The following is a 23,599-nucleotide window of genomic DNA, read 5'->3' as shown; positions in this document are numbered from 1 at the left end:
GCTTCCTCTTTTACTGCTTTGGTGTATTGAAGATGTGAAAATTACACTGTTGCCTATTGAATATTTCTTCAGAAGATTCTAATATCCTTTGAAAAGGACTTAGAAAATCCTGCTTCTTATTGCATGGGGGAGTAAGGTAATAACATTTACTTTCCTGAGAGCCATTTCTTCCCTTATATATGGAAGACGACTTGATGACAAGCCCCATTCTGATGCTAAATGCTGCCTAATGCTGATGAATAGATTTACAAAGGTTTGATAGGGTCAGTGTGCAAAATTCGCAATACTTAGTCATAAGCAAAACAAAAAATTCACTAAATCAAAATTGATGCAATATTTTCTAGAGAGCCTCTTAACAATGATAAACACACGCACACATACACTGTCTCAGACTTTCTGTGTGCTGAGAATTTCACTGCTCAAAGGAGTAGAAATGCACACAGATATTTTTTAAAATCCCAAAGAAGTAATGTATGTCTCAGAGGTTAAAACCAGTGTTCTCCTCTAACAGTCTCCTCGACTTCACGCAGCATCTGCAATGTTGACTATGCCTGCCTTCTGATCATTCCTTCACATTGTCCTTTGACAGGATTTTAAATGAAACCATTCCCCAAAGACCAATCAATGCCCAACCATTTTCTCTTTTCACTCAAAAAGCCCACCCCCCTTCATCTATATAGAGTAACTGCTGTGCACAAGTTTCTCAAACGGTAAACTCCACGCTGTCTCTTGGTTCCAGCTGCACATTTCCAGTGTCTCTCAGTGCTCCTCAGGCTCACTCAGACGTTGAGGCCAAAACTCTCCTCCCCTGCCACGTCCTCACAAGCTGAGACCAGACTAAATTGCCATTCTTTCTGCCACTCAGACTCAAAGACTTGGAATTTTCTTTATCTGTGATCCACTCCCAGTATCAAAGCAGTTGCCCAATCCTGATTCTGTCCATAAAATTCTCCTCATTGCTTTTCATTCCTTTGGTAGTACCCTAATTACGGTCTTTCAAATCTCACCGATTTCATCCCAAATGGTTAACTGTGCTCTCCTTTTCACAACCCTCTAGAAAGACCACTTGAAATGATCTGTTCAAGTGCATCACTGATTAGATCACCCCTTTGCTCAACAGTTCCCAGAGCCAGCATAACTCCCAGAGAGGTTACTTTTCTGTCGCTCAAGGTCATCCACTAGAATCTCCTAATTGGTCTCTTTCACAAACATAGCTAGTCTTCCTTACTCACTACTGGTTCTATCATTCTTCAAGGTCTCATTCAAGGGTAACCCTGAGTTTCCTACAAGAACATGAAATAAGCACTATAGAAGATTAGTAAGGAAAATGCTTTCAACTTCTAATTGTTCAGTTGAATCTAATGGTATCAGAAAATATCATGTGGGGCCTTTAAGAGTTAATGTTTATATATCATTAATATATATTAATGAGAGGCTTGAATACATTAAGAAACTAGTTTCAATAAAAATTATCACAATAATAATAGTTGTTATTTTAAAGACCATCTGTGGAGAACTTACCAAATACATTGCTGCATATTTGAAATTTACAACAATTTGGCAAAAACGGAATTACAACCGTCATTTTATAAAGACAATAGATTTCTTAAATATGTGACTCCAAGGTTATACACATAGGAAGTGGTGAACCAAGAACATGAATGTGAGGTCCACTGTGTTCTGCTGTCCCTGTCTCTTGGTGAAAAGTTACAACACGGTCCACAGTGTTGTGTGCCAGTTGAAAAAGACAGTAATTTTCAAAGTACCAGTTAGTAAGGTCTAAGTTTATGCTGACAGCCATTAGAAGTTGATTTAAGAGTACTATTTAGAATGTAAAAGAATATTTAAAATGCATAGACTGATCATTGAACGTATGAGTATATCTTTATGATATGACAGCATTCTGATTTATTTCAACAGCTTGCTTTTTTAAAGTTCTGTGGGATTATCTCTGTCTCCAGTACTTGCGTTAACAGATTTACAGCTTCCTTAATATAAGGGCTCCATCTAGTGGAGCAATTCAGCCATCTCGCTGGACAGAGTAGCAAGATTAAATCGCTCCCCCTAAGGCCTAAAATAGAGGACAGTTTTAGATACTTGATGTTTGCTCTGCCATGCACAGTGCCTAGTTGTCACCCTGTCTTAATAAACAAGGAAGAAGGCAAAGATGCTACAGTAGAGGTAAGATCCATGCAAATACTTTGAAATCTGCTATAGGAATGCAATGTACTGACCAATGTCCTAGAAAGACACCAACTCTGTGGACTTAAAAACACTAACACGGGAGGGCCTTTCTAGTAGGGGGTGGGGGTGGGGAGGAGCTTCTTCCAGAAAAAGTTCTATACATTTCAGAGGCAAGAACATACTTTTGAAAAGTTTCTACAAACTGTTTTCAAAGGACTCTGTTGTGCAAAGGGTTACAGCAACTTGTGACTTCTAGAAAACCTGTTTGTTTAGAACCCTTCCTTTGAGAAGATTTTACCAAATGAAGCATCACCTTGAAAGTCTAAGGCACTAAATGCTGTTTAAGCACATAACCTCCTCCCCATGAAGGGAGAGTGAATATGGATTTGACCATCTGCAGAATGGAGGAACAGAGCTGTTAAAGATGACCCACCATGTCAACAGCAAGAGGCAACAACGTCACCGCTATTTATTATTGACTTTGTTTTGAAAACTTACCGCCCAGAAGAAGCTGGCTTAACTGAACCAACATTTTCAAACAGTTGGGCTTTCGCTGCCACACTGAAAAATAATTTTACAATGCAAGTTTCATTAAATCAATTAGGAAACCATTCAGTTTAAAATTCCGAGTCATCAGTTAACCAAAACAAAGATGATTAGTTAAGAACTGTCCTCCAAATTTAACCTTACTTTTAATTGTTTTAAGGTTTAATGTGGAAGGAAGTTTTAGCTCTGGTCTATAGCTCAGGGAGTATCAGATTGTAATAAGCCTATGTCCACTCCTCTGGGAAGGTTTCTGTCCTCATTTTTTCTACCGCAGGAAACTGGGAGCCATAAGAAGGAGCATTTGCTCCCTGCTTTGCTCCCGGCAGCAGTGATTGACTCCTGTGAAGCCACAAGACAAAAGCCAGATCAACATAACAAAAGAGCTGTTCATTTTAACAGCCAAGACAAAACTAATTCTAAAATTGTTTCATGTACTCTTTAATACTGAACACAGTTCCTGTAATATGGAAAGAAAAAAACTCTGAAAATATCAATAAATCAATCTATGGATTCAAATCTCACTTTCAATCATGGAGTGGGGGCATGGTCTGTAAAAAGGTGAGAAAACTAGGTAGAGAGTAAATAGAATGAAAACTAAGGTACTCAGTAATTAGAAAAGTTTCTAAATTTACTAGACGAGATATCAAATCCCTTAAAAGATATTCTAAACTAGATTTTTAAAATCGTTTATTTCTTTGACAAACTTCTCCCAGAACAGAACCATTTGATAATCTCAAGGTTATTTATGCCTAACGCAGAATATATACTTTCAATAATTTTTTTTCTTTTTTACTATCAGTAAGATCATGAAACAGAAGCTCTTCTCTTTCCCTTAAAAAGGATGGAATGATATTCTCCCATCTCCCTTGACACATCGACTTAAAATTTAATTTCCCTCAGTGGCTAGAACTATACACACTCAGAAGTAGAAAGATTTATAAATATATTTGTCTGTATCATGGTAGCTGAATTTCTGACCGACAGAGTCTGACTGACTCTGAAACCAAAAGGTTTGTATAAGAGAAAGGGAGGAAGGGACGAATGAATTTAAAAATACTTTGTACAGAAATAAGCTTACTAAAATGTCTCACTGAACTTTTGAGGAATAATTTAAGTGTCAAGAGTACCACCATATTAGAATCGGGCACAGTATAATAGACAGAGTCAGGTTCAAGCCAGAGAACCTGGGGTGGAATCCCAGCTCTACCCTTACTAGCTGAGTGTAGGTAGACTGGTTTTTTAAATCCTCTTTTTCAAATTTTATTTTATTATTACTTTAACAGAATTAATTTGATATGTAACATTGTGTAATCCTTAAACTTTCTGAGTATCAATCCTCATCATCTCTAAAATGAGATTTATTCTACCTACTGCACAAGGATACTGTGGACCTTACTGTATGCAAAGATGCCTAGTAAAGCAATACAGCATTTGGAAATGCTCAGCAAAAGTCAGCAGAATAAACTGAAAGGGAGAGAAGCTCTTCCTCTTCGGATTTTGCTTAGGTGTTAATCCGCGTTCCCATTTTCTCCTCTTTGACTGCCTTTCTGTTCATGTCTGTATACTCTACTTTATCAGCCTTTACACTTCCAGGTCATTTCTTTTGATTAGAAGGACTGACTCCCTTGTGCCTATCACATTCCTTGTTCTCCATGAGCTTGTTTAAATCAGTGGGTTGTCAGGTGGGGAGACTTGCGACGGCCAACCCTGGCAGCTAGAGAGCAGTTGTATTTCTAACAGAGATGGGGGGCGGGGTACCTGGAAGTGGGGCCTGGCACAGCAGTCTCCTCCCCTGAGAAGCTGATGTTTAGCTTTTACAGGAAGGTTTCTGGCTTCAAAGTCCATAACTACTACATCATACGTCTATTTTCATGTCCTTAAAGTAAGCCATAGTTCTGCTTCTAAGGAAAGTACTTGAAGTGCCCACCTGTGAGATTGTTTATGTATGTATGTATGTCCTAAGCTTACTCTAACTTCCACATCACATTTAGGAGAAGACAGGGCCCCACAGAAGCAGATTGTACCCATTCTACAGATGAGGCATCGGCTGTGGAAGTCCCAAGGGCTCCTTGAGACACCTCCATCCCCACGTGTCCCCTGGCAGACACCGCAAACACAAACCTCACTTACATGGAGCCAGGCCGCTGGTAGCCATTGCTCGCAGCAGTGTCCAGCCTTAACCTCCTGCACATTTTTGGAGGCAGGTCTGGGTGTGGTGGGGCTTTCGGCGTCTCTTTGGAACCTATGGAAGTTAAGCTTTGAATGGAACCACTGTAGCTCTTGTTTCCTAAAAAGAAAGTCCAAGAAAATAGGCAAGGCATTATTAGACAACATAATAGCAATAACCCAGTACATGTGCCTAACAAAAGGAAGCATTCTTCTCTGAGCCCAAACGAGAAGGTACGGAATGTTCTTTTAGCACAGCAGCCCATCACTCAGGGAGATCAGGATCTACAGCAATTACAAACACATCACCTCAGAGAGATAGAAAGAGCCAGGAAAAAAGTCACAGTGCAGAGAAGTCTGAAAATCTCAGCTCCCGAGGAAGAACCTAGATAAGCATCATTAGTCCCTTGCCCATTTTTCCCTTGCTTAATCATGCCGAATAATCTGGCAAGTGACACGGAGTTAATGACATCTTGCATAAGCTCCACTCTGGCTTACCTTCAGCTGCAGAGATGGACTTGAGAAAGGTCGCTGAGGCTCTTTTCTGTCCAGAAACCCCATGAGGCCCTTTCTTGGTCAGGTCTATGGGGGGGGAAACATCCCCTGGGCCAGTGACGGAGGCAACACTCTGGCAGTCTGATTCTGCGTCCGTTTTGGTTGCATCTTCTCTAGAACTGGATTCCGGACTAGTTGTCCAGAGACCAAGACTTTTCTGTCCATTGGACGGTGATGGGGATGCAATCCAAGGAATCCCTCCAGATTTCTCCCTGGGCTGGCAGGAAGCGGGCTTTGTGTTGCTGTTTTGTTCAGAGGAGTGAGAGGAGAGGGACTCAATGCTCCCCATGGGTGTGCTCGCTGGGCTGCTGCTATAGGAGTCACCTGAGCAGGAGCAGGAGAGAGAAAAGAACAGGGGCTCTCTGTTGAGAGCAGCACCACCAAAACCCTTCCAGTCTCCAATCCACACACGTTCTGCGGCCACCCCATCTCTCTGCAGTGACGGGCCTTTACCAGGCGTGGTGAACCGTCCTCAGTAGCGGAGAAAGGGCTTTAACACATTCATCTGAACTTGGGGAATGCATTTTTCAATACTACTTGAGGGACATTTTATATGTGTCCTTCCCTGGGAAATTATGTCGTTGAAGCATGAGTGGGCAGACTTGAATTCAGAAAAACTTCTGAAAAGGACTCATAAGTAAGGGAAATGATTCCATGATGATATTATAAAACAAACAAACAAAAAAGATGAAAGAGGGGGAATATTAAAGACATACTTCTGTCTTGTTTTGTTTTTTTTTTAACTTTTCTGATCTTAGGTGATTCTGAGTTACAATGCATCTGAATCCTCCTCTGTTCAAAGGCACAATTAAATATCAGCTGCAAATTACAAGCTGCTCTCTATTTCTAAAGGGGGGACTTTTTCCTTCTTCTGCTAAGAATATAGCAGCATAAGGAACTGTCTGTTTAACTAGGTGTATTTTTTAATGTTCTCAAATGTAAGGTATAAGAAAAAGGATCAGAAAAACTGTAATAGAGTGTTTAAATATATCTAAATTTTTAAAAAGTGTTTTCTATTAAATTTCTAAATTAATTTTCTAAAAAATTGGGAGGCTTAAGAGTAGGAAATGAAATGCAAACAGCCACAGTTTAACACATACCACAGGCCCAAGCTGCCCCTCACTTCATTCGGGGGCTTGGCTTGGAACAGTAAGTTAGTGATAACATGTGGAGTGCTTTCTCGTATTTCTTTTCTTTCTCTCTTTAAGATACTTTGATACCCAAGAGATGATGCTTTAAGAACATAATGTGAAAGGAAGAAAGAAAATGACTGTTTCAGCCAGACTTTCTCTTGCTTTCTTTTCTAAACACTTTGACAATAGGACAAAACCCTCTGCAAAGTAGCACCTCATGTACTTAATCAGAGCTGCCGAAAAAAGGAGGGGGGCATTGAGCAAACTAATTACTTCCTTTGTAGCAGTAATGAATTTGCTATTCCAAGGTACCTTGCAACTATACTGACAGAGAACATATAAATGTTAGAGGTGCAGGAGGTATTGGGGCGATGGCATCAGTAAAAACAACTTCTATTTGTACCTAATTAGAGGTAGAAAGGCTGAATTAAAGAATGAAGAAAGCCTCTCCCTACGGCGGGCACACTTACTATCAGGTTCGGCCAAGCACGGAGTGTACCTCCCTCTGGGCTTCCGGGAGCCTGTGGAAAGGCAGATTGCACGTGTCCTTCGGGATCCAGATCGAGACTGAGGCTGAGGAAGGGGAATGCTTGGGTCTGGGGCAGTATGAAAAATCTATAGAAGAACAATGAACTAAGGTCAACAAAAGGATGAAATTGCCATTTCCATCATAAAGGAAGCTTTGAGAGTTATTAAGTAATCTTAGAACTATATGCTACTTAATCAGTTGGGGGGCAAGAGATGCTTGATACACCCCCCCTCCAAAAAAAAATCCAAGAATAATTACAACTTTCTTTTCTATTTACACTGAGTAATGTTTCTTTTCTGGGTTTTCCTTTTTATGTTCCCCCATTCCCTGACAGTGAAAACCAGATTTCTCAATAATTTTAAGAAAACTTTCAAATAGGAACAAATGTCTATGTCAAGACACACTGATTCTTTTTGTTGCGGTAGACTCTTTCCCTCTTTGTGCTGAACATAGCCTTTGGGAAAGAGGTTCCTTCTGTGTATCATCTCCCCAGCAGAACATGCCCCCTTTTTTTTAGGAGAAGGTGCTGCCATGCTGTTGCTTCTGAACTGTCAAGAAATGTTGACAGGCTGCAAGGAGAGGTCTGAGCACAGCTGTGGGATGCAGCCATGTGCTCTTTGGTTGTGAGGAAGCTTACAATCTTAAATAGGCACTAAGGATATTCTCCCATAGGCACTAGGAAGGGATTCAGGGAAGGAGAGAGACATAGTCATCCTCTCACAGGGCTGGATCAGATGTAAATCTATCACAAAATGTTTAGACCATCAATGGTCAAATTTCTTAATAACCCGATCAGTTTGGCTTTCCCAACTTCCAATTTCCATAGTTATTCTAAGATCTCAGTCTTACAAAGAAGCCCTTCTTAGGGACTGGATATAGAAAAGACTTCAAGACTCTTTCCTGGATTTTTTCTTTGGTTTTATTTAAAATATCACCTCTACTGTATAATGAAGAGCCTAATTCCAGAGAGATTAAAAGGTCAAAATAGATTTAATCACAAAGTAATTCTATAGTATTCTCTGAATATGAGCAAAAAACTGATTATATAAATGCTACAGAAGAAAATCTTGAAATGTAAAGGATGGAGAAGGAAAGGAAACCACCTATCTGCCCGAAGGGTTTGAGGGCAAACTTAAAAACTGAACAAGAGACAAGAAATCGAAGCCCTCATGAAGAACTAATTTATACAAAATTCACCAGACTGACATTACAGGAATCTGAGATCACAGTGTGAAGCGCTCAGATGATACAAGTGGAAAATCAAGATGATAAAAATACAAGATACAAAATTATTTCCCCATGAAAACTCAGCTTACCTTATCATAGTGCTCTATCAGAATTTCAACCACAATATTCTGAAATTTAATATTCATCATAGCAGCCACAGTTTCTTCCTGTGCTCTCATTAGAGTTGGGCCAAATATGACACCAAGGTTTGAAACAGTCATGAGATTTTGTTGACTATGTAGTGATACTCTGCAAATAAGAACAACAAAAAATATCTTAAGTTAAATGTTTAGTAATTATAAAATAATGTCATCTACCAAATTTGTGATATCCTAGGCTAATGTTTCCAAATAGGTTCAGTCATTCCCAACTGGCATTAGTGAGTATAGCCTAAAATGATATAACAAGTTGACATAGCTAAAGTAAAACATAATTACAAAGGCTAATATATTGAAGAAAAAAATCTTGATTTCCTTAAGTAAATGTAGTCACCCTAGAGAGAGATTATCAGCTCTGGTATTTTCTCAGTACTATACTTCTTTTAGAACAGATGGTTTAGAGTAGACTGGTTGTAATTTTATTTGGATTCACCGAACATTATTAAAAAGCTAGTGCCAGCCACTTTGTTATTATTGTATTTAATCCTCCCAGGAAGTCAGGTTTTCCTATTGTACAGGTAAAAGAAAACCCAAAGCTCCTAAAGTAAAAACGACGCATTTGAGGCCACAGAAAATTAGGGTCAGAGAAGTTATTTCAATTCAGGCCTCCTGAATGCAAGTCAAGGGTTTCTTTGAGCTCCCCACATAAGACAACTGGCTAATGCATGTTTCCATCCTTCCTTCCTTCCAACCATCCTTCCAAAACTTCTCTGGGTGCTTCCCTAGTGCCGGGCACTGTGCTAGGCAAACAGTAAGACAAGGAAATGTGAAAGCATCAGTGTTGTCTTGAAAATGGAAATGAAACAAAAAAGGCCTATGGTATTACTGGCCTTAGTAAAGCACTCTCAGTAACTAACACAAATGACTGTGACCAATGAACTAATTTGGAAACTGGACATATGCTTTAGAGGAAACCTCATTCATTTGACCAGTCTTCTAGGTTAACCACTGTCTTTTCTGTGTCACTTCCAACAAGGATTTTAGAGTGTAAAGTTCTAGGAAGAAGAGAAACACAAATTATGTTTCTAACTGAGAATGCATCACTAACTACATTCTAAAACCAGAAGTAAAATTTCATGGGAATTCCAGGATTTGAGGTTATCCATGCAGTTCCTAGTAGAGGACAGGGAATGCAGACTAACCAAATGACTGAAATTTTCCCAGCACTATCCAAAAAGGCTCCTGGTTAGAATAAGGGAAGTTTCATTACAAGTTTCCTTTTTATAAAACCAAATATTATATATTGATTGTTTAATATGTAATAGAGAATGTATACTAAGAAAGTAGTATGTAAAGGCAGTGAGTCTGTCTGGAATCAAAGCTTGAATCCATCCAACTTCGAAGTGGGGTTAGTCAGCCAAGTTATTTAATACACTCCAGTTTCCCCATCTATTAAGTATAACAATCCTTATAAGGTTGAGAAAATTAAGTAATGAGTTAACTATGATCTCAAAATAATATTTTTCTGGTAATCAAATTGGCTTTAGACACTCTTGCTAAAATGTAAAAGTTCTTCATAGTGTAAGTAAACTGGAAAATAATTAATATTTATCTCACTGGGGAATAAATTTAGAAATCCTAAAAGATTGGCCCATTTTGAAAAGGAGAGTTGATGACTTTGTTGCTCAAGAAATGAAATATTTTGATGACCAATTTACTCTTCGTTGAATTTTCCTTTTGCTGGCCTACTGAATTATTACAGATTACTATCACCCACATTTCATCATTTCTTAACCTCATTCCCTCAACTCCTGTAGGTAACAGACATCCCGTTGTACTTTTGAATAGTTAAAGTTATAGTCAAGGAAGATGTCACAGATGGCCTTGTTTTAAGACAAAGAAAAGGATTCTCAGAAAAGAAGCAATGATTTATACCATATCTCAGAGCTAACTAATGGAATTTTGACATTAGTCATTGAGTTGTTGGTTCTTTGGGCCACTGACCAATCCAGGTCACAGGTCCTCAGTCTCTCTCTCTCTCTCTCTCTCTCTCTCTCTCTCTCTCTCTTTAACCATATAAGGTTGCCTGGGACCAAGATTGTTTTTAGTTTTCTATAATTAACTTAAGTCATTAGTTATGTGGGCATACATTCCACTATGCAAACACTAACTTGAAAAGATATATGCATCCTTGTGTTCATTGCACTTTATTTACAATAGCCAAGACATCAAAACAACATAAGTGTCCCTTGATGGATGAATGAATAAAGGGATTGTGGTATGTATAAATAATGGAATATTATTCAGACATAAAAAAATGAAATGTTGCCATTTGTGACTATATGAAGGGACCTTAAGGACATTATGCTAAAAATAAGTCAGACAGAGAAAGACAAATACCATATGATCTCCCTTATGTGTGGAATCTTAAAGAACAAACAAAAAAAGCTCATGGATATAGAGAACAGATTGGTGATTGTAAGAAGATGCATGGTCAGGGATGGGAAAAATGGGTGAACTCTTTTTCTTTCTTTAACTGAATATTTTTTTTAAAATAGAGACTTTATAAAATTAGTTTTGAAAAGTCAGTAAACAAATACGAACAAAAAAGAAAGAAAAGAACGAGCCAAGAATGTTGGTGAAGGATGAGCAGGAGAATTTTAAACACTCTTCCATGGCCAGATACTGTGTCCTGCTATTCCTTGTATCAAAACAACACACATTAAAATTAAGGGTGAAGCTCATGTTCATCTAATACTCTGTATAATTAAGCAAGAAAATGTTTATGTGACATTCATGTCAATGTTAAAAGCATTTAAAAAATCTTTACTAGAAAACTAGCTTGAATACAGCAAGAGAATGCCCTATAAATACAGTATGGTTAAATTCCATAAAAAGGTTACAAACAATGCAAAAACATAGTTCAAAACTAATTCAGACCAAAGATAAGTACTTTTTTATTAGCTAAAAGGGGTATTGCCATGGGCAATAGTTAACAGTGAACTTGAAAGGATGCCATTTTGAGTAAATTCCTATCAAAGAAATTCATATTATCTCAAAGCCTGCAAGTTCACAGTTATTAATGTTATATAGCACTATTTCAAATATGCATGGCAAAAATTAAGGCAAATTGGGTTACTACTCTAGTACACAAGGAAGGGATTAATGATTTGATTGTGAATCATGGTACTCATTAAGATGAAAAACGTTTTTAATGAGATGGTAAGGAGATTCTGAAGTAAGTTTAAAATCTGAATTTGGACTTTTGTTTCCAGCAGTATGGCAAATAAACTTCTGGATTAAGAGTATGAGTGTGTGTGTGTGTGTGTGTGTGTGTGTGTGTGTGTGTGAATTTCTAGATAGATATGTGATGGTTAATTTCATGGTCAAATTTGCTACACCACAGTACATACTTGGTCAAACATAATTCTAGATGTTTCTGTGAAGGTTTTTTTTTTTAACACGAGATTAACATTTAAATCAGTGGGCTTTGAGTAAAGCAGTTTACCCTCCATAATTTGGGTGAGCCTAATCCAATCAGCTGAGGGTCTTAAGAGAAAAACACTAGGGTCACCTGAGGAAGAGGGAATTTTGTCTCCTGGCTGCCTTGGATTCAAGCTGTAACATCAATCCTGCCCTGGGTCTCCAGCCCACAAGCCTGCCCTGTAAGCCAATTCCTTATAATCTATCAATCTCTCATATACACATACATACACAAACACACACACATATTCATATTTGTGTATATATAAGTGTGTATACATAAACACAAACATCCTATTCATTCGGTTTTTCTGGAAAAACTTTCCTACTAAAACTCAATCTTTTGAGACTTTTAAATATATCAAAGAACTTAACAGCAGAGTCAAAAGAGAAAAATCTTCAGAAACAGAAGAGAAACCATGAATTCAAAGAAAGAAGTTAGTATTAGAGTGGAAGTTTTGACCTGGCAGAGCCTGTTGATCCTGGTAATATGGAGGACTAGTCTTAACACTTAGGGCCTACAAAGTATCTAAAAGAATTGGGGGGCTAGGGGGAAGCTACATACATCTACATACATTTTTATGTTGACACATAAGTTTTTCATCATTAGTTTCACAGTTGCAAAGGATATAATTATCTGCATAATGTAAATATACACAGGTACATACATACACATGTACATATAGATAGATCTTTAAAATAAATTGTCACTCTTTTTCAAGCACAGTCTATGGACTCTCAGCACCATCAAACGCTGCAAGGGGACATAAGCAAGGTTAACTTTAATAGCTGAACAAGTAGTTAAGTGAACGATATAAGTCAGAGAATTACTTGACCAGGTGCTTTATTAAGATGTCCAGCATCTCTCTGTTTTTCTCTGGCAATTTGTGCACCAAGGCATGTACAGCCTCCACCCGGTAGTTTTGGTCATCAGATTCTGTAACATAAAAAAAGGTGCAAATCTCAAGTTCTAATCTCATTCAGATGTGTACATGACATTAATAATCATAATCACACCCACCCCTCAGGCCTTAAAAGTGCCACTTCCTTGGGGTTATCACATTCCCTAAGGCTGAGAGGGGCTCAGCAACTTGTCCATGGCCGTGAAGTTAGTGAGTAAAGAAGTCAGCAAACCCAGGTCTATTTAATCCAGCCCTGTGCTCTTAGCCACAGAACTATATACTTCCATACTATATACTTCCATACAAGCAGAACTCATCAACACCTGCTTTGGTTTTGCTACATAGGGACAGAATCAAACTTTTAACAATGTGAGTGATCACTGCAACTGTTACGGACTGTCTAATGCATTGGGCATTGCAACACTTCATCACCCAGAAACCTCCAGTGATTCCATCAGACCAGAAGAAGCAGGCATTCCTTTTCAAATTTTACATATTCAAAAACAATCAGGAGTTATTTTTCTGAGGGATCAGAATTATTATACAAACTAAGTCCTAGTCAATTTTAAGCTCATGCTAACAACAGGAAATCTGAAAAGTGAAAAATCATCTACAGCAAGTCTAGTCTGCCAGACAAGAGCCAAGCTGCAGACATGTCTGCTAGAGAAACTTCTAACGCTTCAGAATAAGGAATCTATTTAACATTCTTTTACTGCAATAAACAAATTCTGGAGTGACTGCCCATCCTACCAAGCCCTTTCTCTGGAAAATGCCTGACCAATAGGGCTTATATTATGCAACCTCCATGTCTTCTAGGCACACCTATTTGGAGTGAGGAAAGGCTGGACCAAACAAGAGCTCTCTCCCAGAGGTTGGAATGAAATCACCAAAACTCATCTGTCTGTTGGTTATCGAACGTGAAAAGGCAGACCACCTAAAACCAGCGCTGCCATGAACAAGTTCCAACCCAAGAAAATCTGACTGGAAAGGAAGACAAGAATGAGGCAGAAAGGCAGAAAACAACGGAGACGAGAGGCCCCCCAGATAGAGTGGGGGAGGGAAATGTCAGTTCCTGGCCCTGCATTTCCTGGCTGCAGTCCCATGGAAGGCCTGACCCCTCCTCTGCCAAGGAATTCCTTGAGGCACCTCTTCATCTCTAAATAAATTCCCCTTTTACTGAGCTGGATTCCTGTGGCTTGAAACCAAAGAATACCTAATTTTATTAACATCTAGAAAATGGGATTATCCTTGAGCCAGACAAAAGATGAATTCTTACAGCCAAGAATGCACTTTAATGATTATGGAAGTGAATAATACGATCATGATTTGCCAGAAAATAAGTATAGGAAAAAATCTTGAAGTCAAATGTTTCTATCAAAATCACCAGCTCATTGAGTGATTTTAGTAACTGGTTCAAATGCCGTTTGTTATACAACTAATTTTTTTCTAAGAAGGAGGACTAGATTAACAGTCTAACAAACTGGCTTGTAACCCTGATTGCCGTGAATTCACTAATGTTCTTAGACAACGCCTTTCTGCCCACTCTGGATCTTCACTTCCTAATCAACTAAATGAGAGGCTGGACTGTACATTTTCTAAGATCTTGTTCATCTCACAAAGGCAGAGTTTTTATGAAGAGAATGTAAAATGGAGAGCTTGCAGGAGAAACCTCAGCAGTGTAATAGCATATGCTATTTGCAAGCTCATGTGGGCAGTCGCGTCTGCTGGGTTAAAAACCAAGGCCGCTCATCTTCATCTGACACTTCTGTCAGCAGACGACATTTCCTGTGACAATGCAATGTGTGGTAATAAAATAAACAACGGGTTTCTTTCTTGGATTATGAAAAATACTCTTGTTACCGTCACACCTCATATATTTTAACAATGAAAGGCCAACTCCTAATTGTTACAATTTGTTGTGATGGGCTCAGGTGGCGCCCTGGCAGTCGGATCCCAATGTTTTAAAAGTAGGTATTTCTAACTTCTCAGGTTACATATTTCTTATAGATCCTCCCACCCTACCTCCCCTCAAGTTTTGAATTAAACCTATCTATTCGCATCACCTTTTAACAGTCAAAGATCTAAAGAAATGATACAGATATGTGATTATGAATACTTTAAGTATAATATGGGAGAAAGGAGATTGATGGGCGTGCCTGTTGCCTGCCAAAAATATCTGACTCTTCTCTCCAGATCTGGGACTACAGTATGTGATTATGTGTCTGGTAGCGGCATAACAGACTGTATGCACCTGTAGTCTTATCCATTTAACCATGAAGTCGCTCTTGTAAAAATCTGCCATGCATCAATCACGTAGAATGTAGAAGAATCCTCACAGCTCTTTCTAATCACACCTGACCGTCACCCCAATGTAGTCTTATTAAATAACAAAATATTTTAGTTCATTCTTCAATTTCTTATTTGTTAATGAATCATACTGTAAGCTATTAAGTATCTGATAGACAATTTCTTAAGCGATATGTAGGGAAATCTTAACTAGTGGATTTAAACTTACACATCTAAGTAATATGGCACAAAACTCTATCAGTAGAGGCGTACTTACTAACAGCAACAATAAAGTCTTTGTGTAACTTGTAAGTCATCAGTGGTTCTGCAAGGCACCTAAAATAGAGAATGAAGCATACTTTAGGGTGGCAGTGTCTTTTTATCTCCCCTGAACCTTCAGTGCTTCCTAAGAACTGGGTGATGGGGCTGCATGAATACAAAGTCCTCGCATTCATAAATTATGAATAAGTATTCATAAATTACTGCAGCCGTTTTAAGTTTATTATTCGAGACATCAAGGATAAGTTCCAGAACACTAAATATAAACATTACTACCTTGGCTCTTTCAGTTTCAGCGAAAAAAGTGCACTAAGAAGTGCAGCCCACACACACCAACGCGCTCCTCGGAATCACCGGGTGACCCCCGGGGCCAGGGAGTGCGAGACCCCAGGCAGAGTGCCGGGGAGGAACCCTCCTCACCTGAGGTAGTTTTTCAGTCCGCTTGTTATTGTCTTATTATCCCACAGTTCAATGTCAATGTCCATGTCAGGAGGTGATTTTGGAGCTAAAAAGGATTTTTAAAAAGTTTAAATTGTTATATTAAAAATATCACTTGCATCATTAAGAAATTAGCTACAAAAACTAAGTAGGTCAAAAAAAGAGGCACTAACCTCAAAGATTTCTTGTGGAGCAATACTTTCCCAAACCAAATTATTGATAATTATTAATAGCACAGAGCATGTACCATGTGTTGTACATGCTTCCAAGCACTTTACATGGATTAAAATTCTCAGTCCTTATAATTCTTAACAAGGCAGGCACGATTATTTTTCCCATTTTATAAAAGGAGAGGCTGAGGCACAGGAAGGTTAAGCAAATTACCTAAGATCACAAAGCTTTTAAGTGGCTAACTTAGGGTTCCAACCCAGGCAATCTGAATCCAACATCCATAAATCTCATTGTGCCTCTAGCTAATGAAATGACACTTGAAAAAAAGTTCAACATTATAAAGAGGACCCCTCTCAAATTCTGAGTGTTGTTCACTGATTACAACTGAACACTGAAAACTGAACACAAATATTAATTTTACATATTACTTGAAAATACTCAAGGACAAACAATAGTCTATATCTCAAAATAAAAAAAAAACACACAAAAACGAAAAGAAAAGAAAACCAAACTATGGTTTGGAATAAATGGGTAATGGAAAAAAGAGATAATAAAAATAAAGTATTAAAAAATACAAAAGTTAACTGAATAACTGCTTCATCCCAAACTTACAAAATGTGGTGTTCATGAGTTTCTGAACTTTGGAGTTCACGCCTCCTATTCGGTAGAGGCCTAAAATCGTGATGCCTGATGGGAAGGAAAAATCACAAGAACATAGACTGAGACACAACTTCCCCAGTACAGAATGTTAAAAACTCAGACAGATGCCTATAAAGAACTTGAAAGCTACTTATGCAATTTTGCAGTCTAACTTTCCCTAACTTACCCTGGAAACATCCACCAGACATACATTCCTCAGAGCAGACAGTAAATGGCGATTTGAAAGTCTTTGAAGATCTTATAAGTAGCAAAGTACACCTGCTTATTCACCACAATTTGAATATAAAAAAGCATTGAAGATGGAAAAGGGTGATCAGCACCGCCCATCTGTTTCTTCAGTCCTGGAGTTCTGCATGTTGAACAGTTTTATGGCGTTTATATCTTCACTTTAAAAGTGAGGAAACAGACTCAAAGAATTTAAGAAACCTACTTAACATCTCTAAACTTCGAAGTGGCAGCACCAGAATTTGAATCTAAGTTTACAGAATTCCAAAGCCGAATATGAGGCTTGCTGTAGATCCATTTTCCTGGAAGTGTGCTTGCCTAACAGACAGCAGGGGTCAGCCCCAGGAGGGGGCCATGGCTAGAGGGAGGAGCGGGGCTGACGCGCGCAGTGACAGAGGTCACTGCAGGAACTCATGCGGCGAAGGAGGGGCTGGGGATGGGCTCCGAGGAGGAGTCTCACCAACCTCCTTAAAGCCTGAAACAAAGCTAACGGGGTACTTACAATAATAAATAACACAGAGTCCATCAGTAAGAAGTAAACCGAGGGCATTTGGGGAAATGTCACTAAGAGAAGTATGTTTAGAGGATGGCTTTTGGTAGACTGAAATTCTAAGTATAGCTATTTATGTATTTATATAATTTATATATGCATATGATTCTTAAAATTAATCTCACATTAATGGCTAAATACATTCTCATTGTCTCAGCATTTTTATGTAAGAAGGGACCACACTACATTAACAATAACACCTGTCAGACTGTACTGACCTCTTGTTTCCACAGCTTGAATGCATTTTCTCACGAAGTTGAACCCTGCTTCATTTAAGTACACTGAAAGTAAAAGAAAATCATATTGAGTCTGTATGATTTTCTTACATTCTGCCTTCATTTGGCTCTGCGGTTTCACGACTTAATGGTAGTTGTGGATAGTCTGAATTATTACATAGGGTAGAAGTGGAAGAGAGTGGTTCATACTCCCCAATATTATTACATAAACTTGCTTCATTAGAAACACAAATCTTTTTAGAAAGTAAACATGTTACATGAGTTCCATCCATTTTTTCCAAAATCAGCAATACACTTCACTACGTTTTTACAGATAATAAAAGCAATTGCAGTAAGAATAAAGTTTTATTGTGTGTTAATAATTATATTACAAAGCTATTCACATATTTTTTTCCCATGTGATTCTCAGAACATTTTAAGGTAGAGAGAAAGCTTTACAATCTTAAGACAATTATTCATTGAGATGTTGAAAGCTTCATTTTCATAGTTCTAAGCTCTAGAGCTGGGGTTCTAACTTAGGTCTCTTGATTCTAAGTCCAATGTTCTTTCTAGAGCATTTTGTATCATATTCAAACTAACTTTAGTCAATTCACCAAAAATTCCACAAAGATTATTATTATATTATGAAATAACAATTCATTTTCATTGCTTTATGCCAGATTTTCTTTATATCAGTTCTTATTTTACTTAAGGTTTTGGGGCCTGATGAAAATAGATCACTTGTTTTAAGAGAAAGGATTTAAGAATAACAAGTAACCCTCAGAAGGAAAACTCAAAAAAATTTTTGTACTTTAAAAAATTTTTGTACTCTAATGAAACTTTTCATCACATGTGGTAAAGATGTGGCATCTTAATATTCCCAAACAATAATATATTAAGAAAATTCAAGCTAATAAAAAATTAAAACTGGCTTTCATTTAAAGATGATAAACACATTCATATGGCTCAACACAGATCCAAGACAATATATATATATGTGTATATCAAAAAGTTATGCTAAAAAAATCAAGAAGGGGTGCCAGCAATAGGCAAAAACCTTAAAGAAATCTTCTATGTATATAGAAAACTACTATAAACCGAATTAACCGAAAGTCTGAGAAACCTGTGGCCCAAAAAACTAGAGGTAATGACATGAAAGGATGTTTATCATGTGTTGTCAGGTGAAAAAAATAATTTATAGGATATGACCCAATTTCTTAAAATGTAATAATTGAGGGTATTTTTTCCTAGAGGAAAAGAAACTCTAACTTTTTTACATGCAAACTGCAAAGTAAAAAAGAAAAGAACAATGGTAGAAATTATCATTTTTATTCACTGGGCTTTGGAACTATTTAAAACTTTAAAAAATCCCCACTCAAGGACATTTTTTCATTGCTTTTAGAGGCAGAGGAAGGGTGACAGGGAATCACTGATGCAAGAGAGAAGCATCAATTGGTTGCCTCCCATACATGCCTGGATTGGGGATCGAACCAGCAGTGTAGGTGTACATGCCCTGACAAGGAACTGAACCGGCAACCTCTTGGTTATGGAGCAATGCTCCAACCAACCAAGCCACACTGGCCAGGGCTGACCTATCTAATACTTAATTAAAAAAAAAAAAAAAGTTAGTTGTTAAATTTTTTTTAAAAATTCCAATAGATTAAAAAATGTAACAATGCCAAAATTAAAATACGTGTCAACACCAATATGAACTGGCTTGTTTACTTATGTGTCACCAGGGCCTAGGTCAAGTGACCAGAACTCAATGAATGCTTTGCATGCACTCAACATACAAGAATGAACGGCCATGAAGCAAGCATCTTATTAGAGCTGACTACCTGCATGAGAGCAGAGCTCCTTTTGGGCTCCAAGAAGTGATTACTTGTTTACAATAACCCAAAATGCTGAGCATTTTATACACTATACATTCAGAAATTTTTAAAGTAGTCATTGGACATAGAAAAACAAGTGAGTAGAAAGGTGAGGAACCAATATAAAATAAAGAAATGAGGACTCAATGATTAATTTTCATTTTTAACAATAAAAATTGAGCCCAAAAATGTAACCCTAGGTTAAAAACAACACACTAGCATTTTTATATCAATTAAAAGTGCCATTTCCTAACATTTACAGTATTTGGTTCTTCAGGTCACATTGTTCAACTTTTCAATAAAAAAGTTTAAAAATCATTTTTAAGAAATTTCAATAAAACTTGCTCATGACAAAATGAGTGAAGAGAATCAAGATATATAAAAACAGAATTTAAGTATCATCTGTTTTGAGAAAAATAAGTGATAGCAAAGTTATACCTCGAAGGTATACGGGATATTAGACAGCAATACCCCAGAGTGCTCTAACACGCCAACAGGCTCATTATCGAGAATACAGCCTTGCAGATATTCACTCCAATCGCCAAGTCATTCCATTGGTGCCACCATCCCGGAGAGTCCCATGGATCTTGTGCTTTAGCTCTACTCACTTGAGTAAACCAAATGCTACCAATCAATTGAGAGATGTGGAAGAATATCGTATGTTGGCCAAAATAACCATGCATTTTTTTCGAACAACCTCTGCTATTGCCTGAGAGTATAGGGGGCTTCCATGGTGTAGAGATAGTGCCCAGCTTCATTAGGGGCCTCACAAGCCTGGGGTTGGATCTCAGCTCTAGTTTACCATATCAATGGGAGCATTCCTACTACCTTTTATGAACTCTAGTTCTTTCATTTATAAAATGAGGAAAATAATAATACATGTTAAATGTTTGCAGTTAAGATAAAGATAAAACCACCTGAAGCACTGAAGAGCTTCTATCAAAGGAATTAACCTAATTAAATGTTAGTTTCCTTCTCCATGTGCATCTGTCCACACATCACCGCTAGATGAATGAAAACAGAAGAAATGATGAAAGATGTCAGTCATTAGTTCTAACCAGATGAAAGGAACAGCAATTACTCTCCCACTTATTAGTTGTGCTACTAGAAATAGTTTTAATCTCTCTGTGTCTAAGTTTCCTCTTCAATACAGTAAGAATAATAGCAGTATCTTTCTTAGAGGGCTGTTTACAGATGAAATGCATCAACACTTGCAAATCTCTTAGAATAGTGCTTGGAATATAGTAACTGTTACAGAAGTATTGGCTGCGGGAGAGGAGAATACAAATACTTATTGTACATATGCAATTTACACGAACAAGGTATTTTCTGGGCATGGCTGCAGTCACTGGGGCTTAAGGAATCGTCTGCCAGGAGTGTGACTTTTCAAAGAGGAATATATATTACTTATTTTAAAAAAATATTTGGGACTAGAGCAATGATCTGTTTCTTTGAACAAACACAGATTGAGCATAATCCGTTCAAGCCTTGTGAAACTAAGTGGCCACTGAAAAAATAAGTTGTATATTAAGAAGTGTTCCTATACTCTCATTATACTTCAGCAAATCACAGTGAACAAACACATCCTCTCACTAGAACTGAACAGACTGAAGTAGTCTAGAATTACTGCTCACCCATATAGATTGTCCCTATCTACAAAAGATTATATTTTTCAGCTCCCTCAAAGACAGCTTGGCCATGTATGCACTAGCCAATGAAATATAAATGGAAATGACAGATATCATTATCCAGCAGACACTGAGAACCAGTATGTAGCAGCTTGCCAGGTTCTTTTTCTCTCTGGCACAAGATCAACAATGATACAGAGAGGCTTTTCCATGAGCTTGGGTTCCAGGATGAACGCGGTGTCTAAGATCTTGAGCCACAGCTGACCTGAGTGGACAAGCATTGTGGTCGGGAGATGAACCTTGATTGTGGGAACCTCTGAGGTTTGAGGATCATCTGTTACCACAGCATAGCCAGGCTCATTCTGATTTAAGATAACGTGAGTTTGCTGTGACAAAAAGGCCTAAATTAAATAAAGTCAATACCACACAGTTAACTTTTCCTTGCCTAACCAGGATAATCCTTTTTTTTTTTTTTTTTTGGCTTCTGATTCATCAATTCATTTAAAAAGGAGGCAAAGGGCGGCGTGGCAGTGCCCATTCATGGCTGCTGTCATTTAGGCACCCAGAAGTTTCTGCTGAGGTCTGAGCAGAAGAGGGAAAAGTAGCTTAAACAGGCTACAGTGCACTCCATCTCCCAGTGACTGATACAAAGGCGGGCACATCGAGTGGTGTTTCTGAGGGAAGACAGGGGCAAACACAAATTCTGCAAAGGAAAACGAGCAACTTTGCAAAGCTATGAAGGAGTTACTAGACTTAATGTCAGTGCTAATGAAAATTCGACAAAAACACTTTCTCGAGAGCTTTAAAAAGGAAGACTAGAAACTCGAGTGTTCAAATGAAATGTCAATGGAAAGTGTTCTTAATAAATCAAATCATACCTCACACCACTGAAGGCTTATAATTTATCATGAATCTCCTTTAGTGGAGGACAAGGCACTCCTGTTACAACAACAGAAGACAGAAGTACAGATTGCTGAATCAGGGTTCAATGCCTGTAAATGCTTAGGTAGCTTGGTAGTCACTGGTTTGAACCTGGTTTGCTCAAGTACCCTCTCTAATGGCTTCCATAAGGGTTAGAGCTTATCAACGCCTCACCAGGGCCCTTACCCCAGCCCTGTGCCTCCCTGTGGCAGAGAGGACCAGAGGGATACACAGAATACAACTACCATCAAATTCCTACAATACTAATGATACTGGGCCTTCAGGGGTAGAAGCAGGCGGCAGGCCAACTTAAGAAACTTTACTGAGTCAATCAAAAGTTAAGTGTAAACATTGCTTCCCACGCCACCCCCCCGGAAACTATTCAGGGCTAAAGTTCTTATTGAAACCAAATAGTTTCCATAGGCAGCTTGGCAACACAAAAGCTATTAATCTCAACAGAATTCAAACAGCCATGAGGAAAAGAAAAAGAATAGTCTTCCATACAACTAACAAAGCAAAAGTCCTTGTACCTTCAATTTCCTAGTAATTAAAAATCCAGCACGTCCTTACTGATGTAATCTACTTGGTCATACAGTACATTCTCAGGGCTGACAAAACAAAGCAACACTTGTCTTTAATTTCTAATTCAATTTTCTATCTGCCATTTCAGCTTAAAAGGCCCCTTATCACAGACAACCATACTATATGTGGCTTGAAAGAAAGAAAAGTGAGTGTATTTACTGGTGTTTGCAATAACCATAGGACCTTTCTCTTATCCCAAAGGATGAGCAGGTGATTCCCCACAGCCATGGCCCACACTGTTCCTTCTCCCTGCTTTGCTCACGAAGGGCACTGTGATCTGACCTTCTTCCTGGGTCTCAGTGACAGAAACAAAACTGTATATAATCAAGGGCCTGGGGGAGGATGTGGTGAAGCAGGAGGCTATAACCAAGGGATGTCTCAGACTTTCAACTAAACTATCTAAATGCGGTATGAAACTCAAAAACATTTGTGACAGATGTCAATGGCTTAACATACAAAGAATGAGCCTAATCTTTCTGTTTATCGTTGGGAGAATACACTCCCGAGGCACACAGGGGGAAAGTCACTGAAACATACAGTGGCAGACATTTAGAGTTGTTGAGAAATTCTGCAAGTGTCTTCTGGTCCATTCCTTTTGATTTTGTACATGAGGACTGAGTGTTAGGCGACAGTCATTACACATTTTTTTTTTTTTACTTTTATAAGCAGAAACCTCATTTGAAAGGAATTCCTTTTTCCTACTCATAATACCTGGAATAAAGTAGGTATGCAATAGAATATTGTAGAACTGAATTGTATGAGAGAATGAGAATTTTTCTTTCACAATTTTCACTTTCTTCAGACATAGGGTAGAAGGATCAGCTAAAAAGCCATCGCACAAAACTTACGTTGGAGTGGAACCAAGGCTTAGGGCACCAACAGAGAGTGTCAGAGAGAGAAAGCCTCCAAAAAAAAAAAAAAAAAAAAAAGACAACTGCCTCACCCGCTGG

The 23,599-nt window shown here is 38.2% G+C and overlaps 1 protein-coding gene across 2 annotated transcripts in view; it reads right to left on the bottom strand.

The window, feature by feature from the left end:
- The window catches only part of ARHGAP42 (Rho GTPase activating protein 42), a 246,678-nt gene that overhangs the window by 7,016 nt on the left and 216,063 nt on the right, over positions 1 to 23,599 (bottom strand). The window contains exons 13-22 of one of the 2 annotated variants that reach the window (XM_054592485.1): positions 17,651 to 17,713; positions 16,610 to 16,684; positions 15,809 to 15,893; positions 15,387 to 15,445; positions 12,753 to 12,858; positions 8,430 to 8,589; positions 7,055 to 7,199; positions 5,395 to 5,775; positions 4,861 to 5,017; positions 2,683 to 2,745 (exon numbers count right to left, since the gene is read on the bottom strand). In XM_054592485.1, coding sequence (XP_054448460.1) covers positions 2,683 to 2,745; positions 4,861 to 5,017; positions 5,395 to 5,775; positions 7,055 to 7,199; positions 8,430 to 8,589; positions 12,753 to 12,858; positions 15,387 to 15,445; positions 15,809 to 15,893; positions 16,610 to 16,684; positions 17,651 to 17,713 — 1,294 coding nt within the window. The remainder of the gene's footprint in view (positions 1 to 2,682; positions 2,746 to 4,860; positions 5,018 to 5,394; positions 5,776 to 7,054; positions 7,200 to 8,429; positions 8,590 to 12,752; positions 12,859 to 15,386; positions 15,446 to 15,808; positions 15,894 to 16,609; positions 16,685 to 17,650; positions 17,714 to 23,599) is intronic. The other variant, XM_054592486.1, reaches the window with a different exon arrangement.

The sequence above is a fragment of the Pteronotus mesoamericanus genome, unplaced genomic scaffold, assembly GCF_021234165.1.
Source record: "Pteronotus mesoamericanus isolate MK-2021 breed Mesoamerican mustached bat unplaced genomic scaffold, CSHL_Meso_final scaffold_36, whole genome shotgun sequence".
Classification (NCBI taxonomy): Eukaryota; Metazoa; Chordata; class Mammalia; order Chiroptera; family Mormoopidae; genus Pteronotus; species Pteronotus mesoamericanus.
This window is presented reverse-complemented; position numbering and strand designations above follow the sequence as displayed.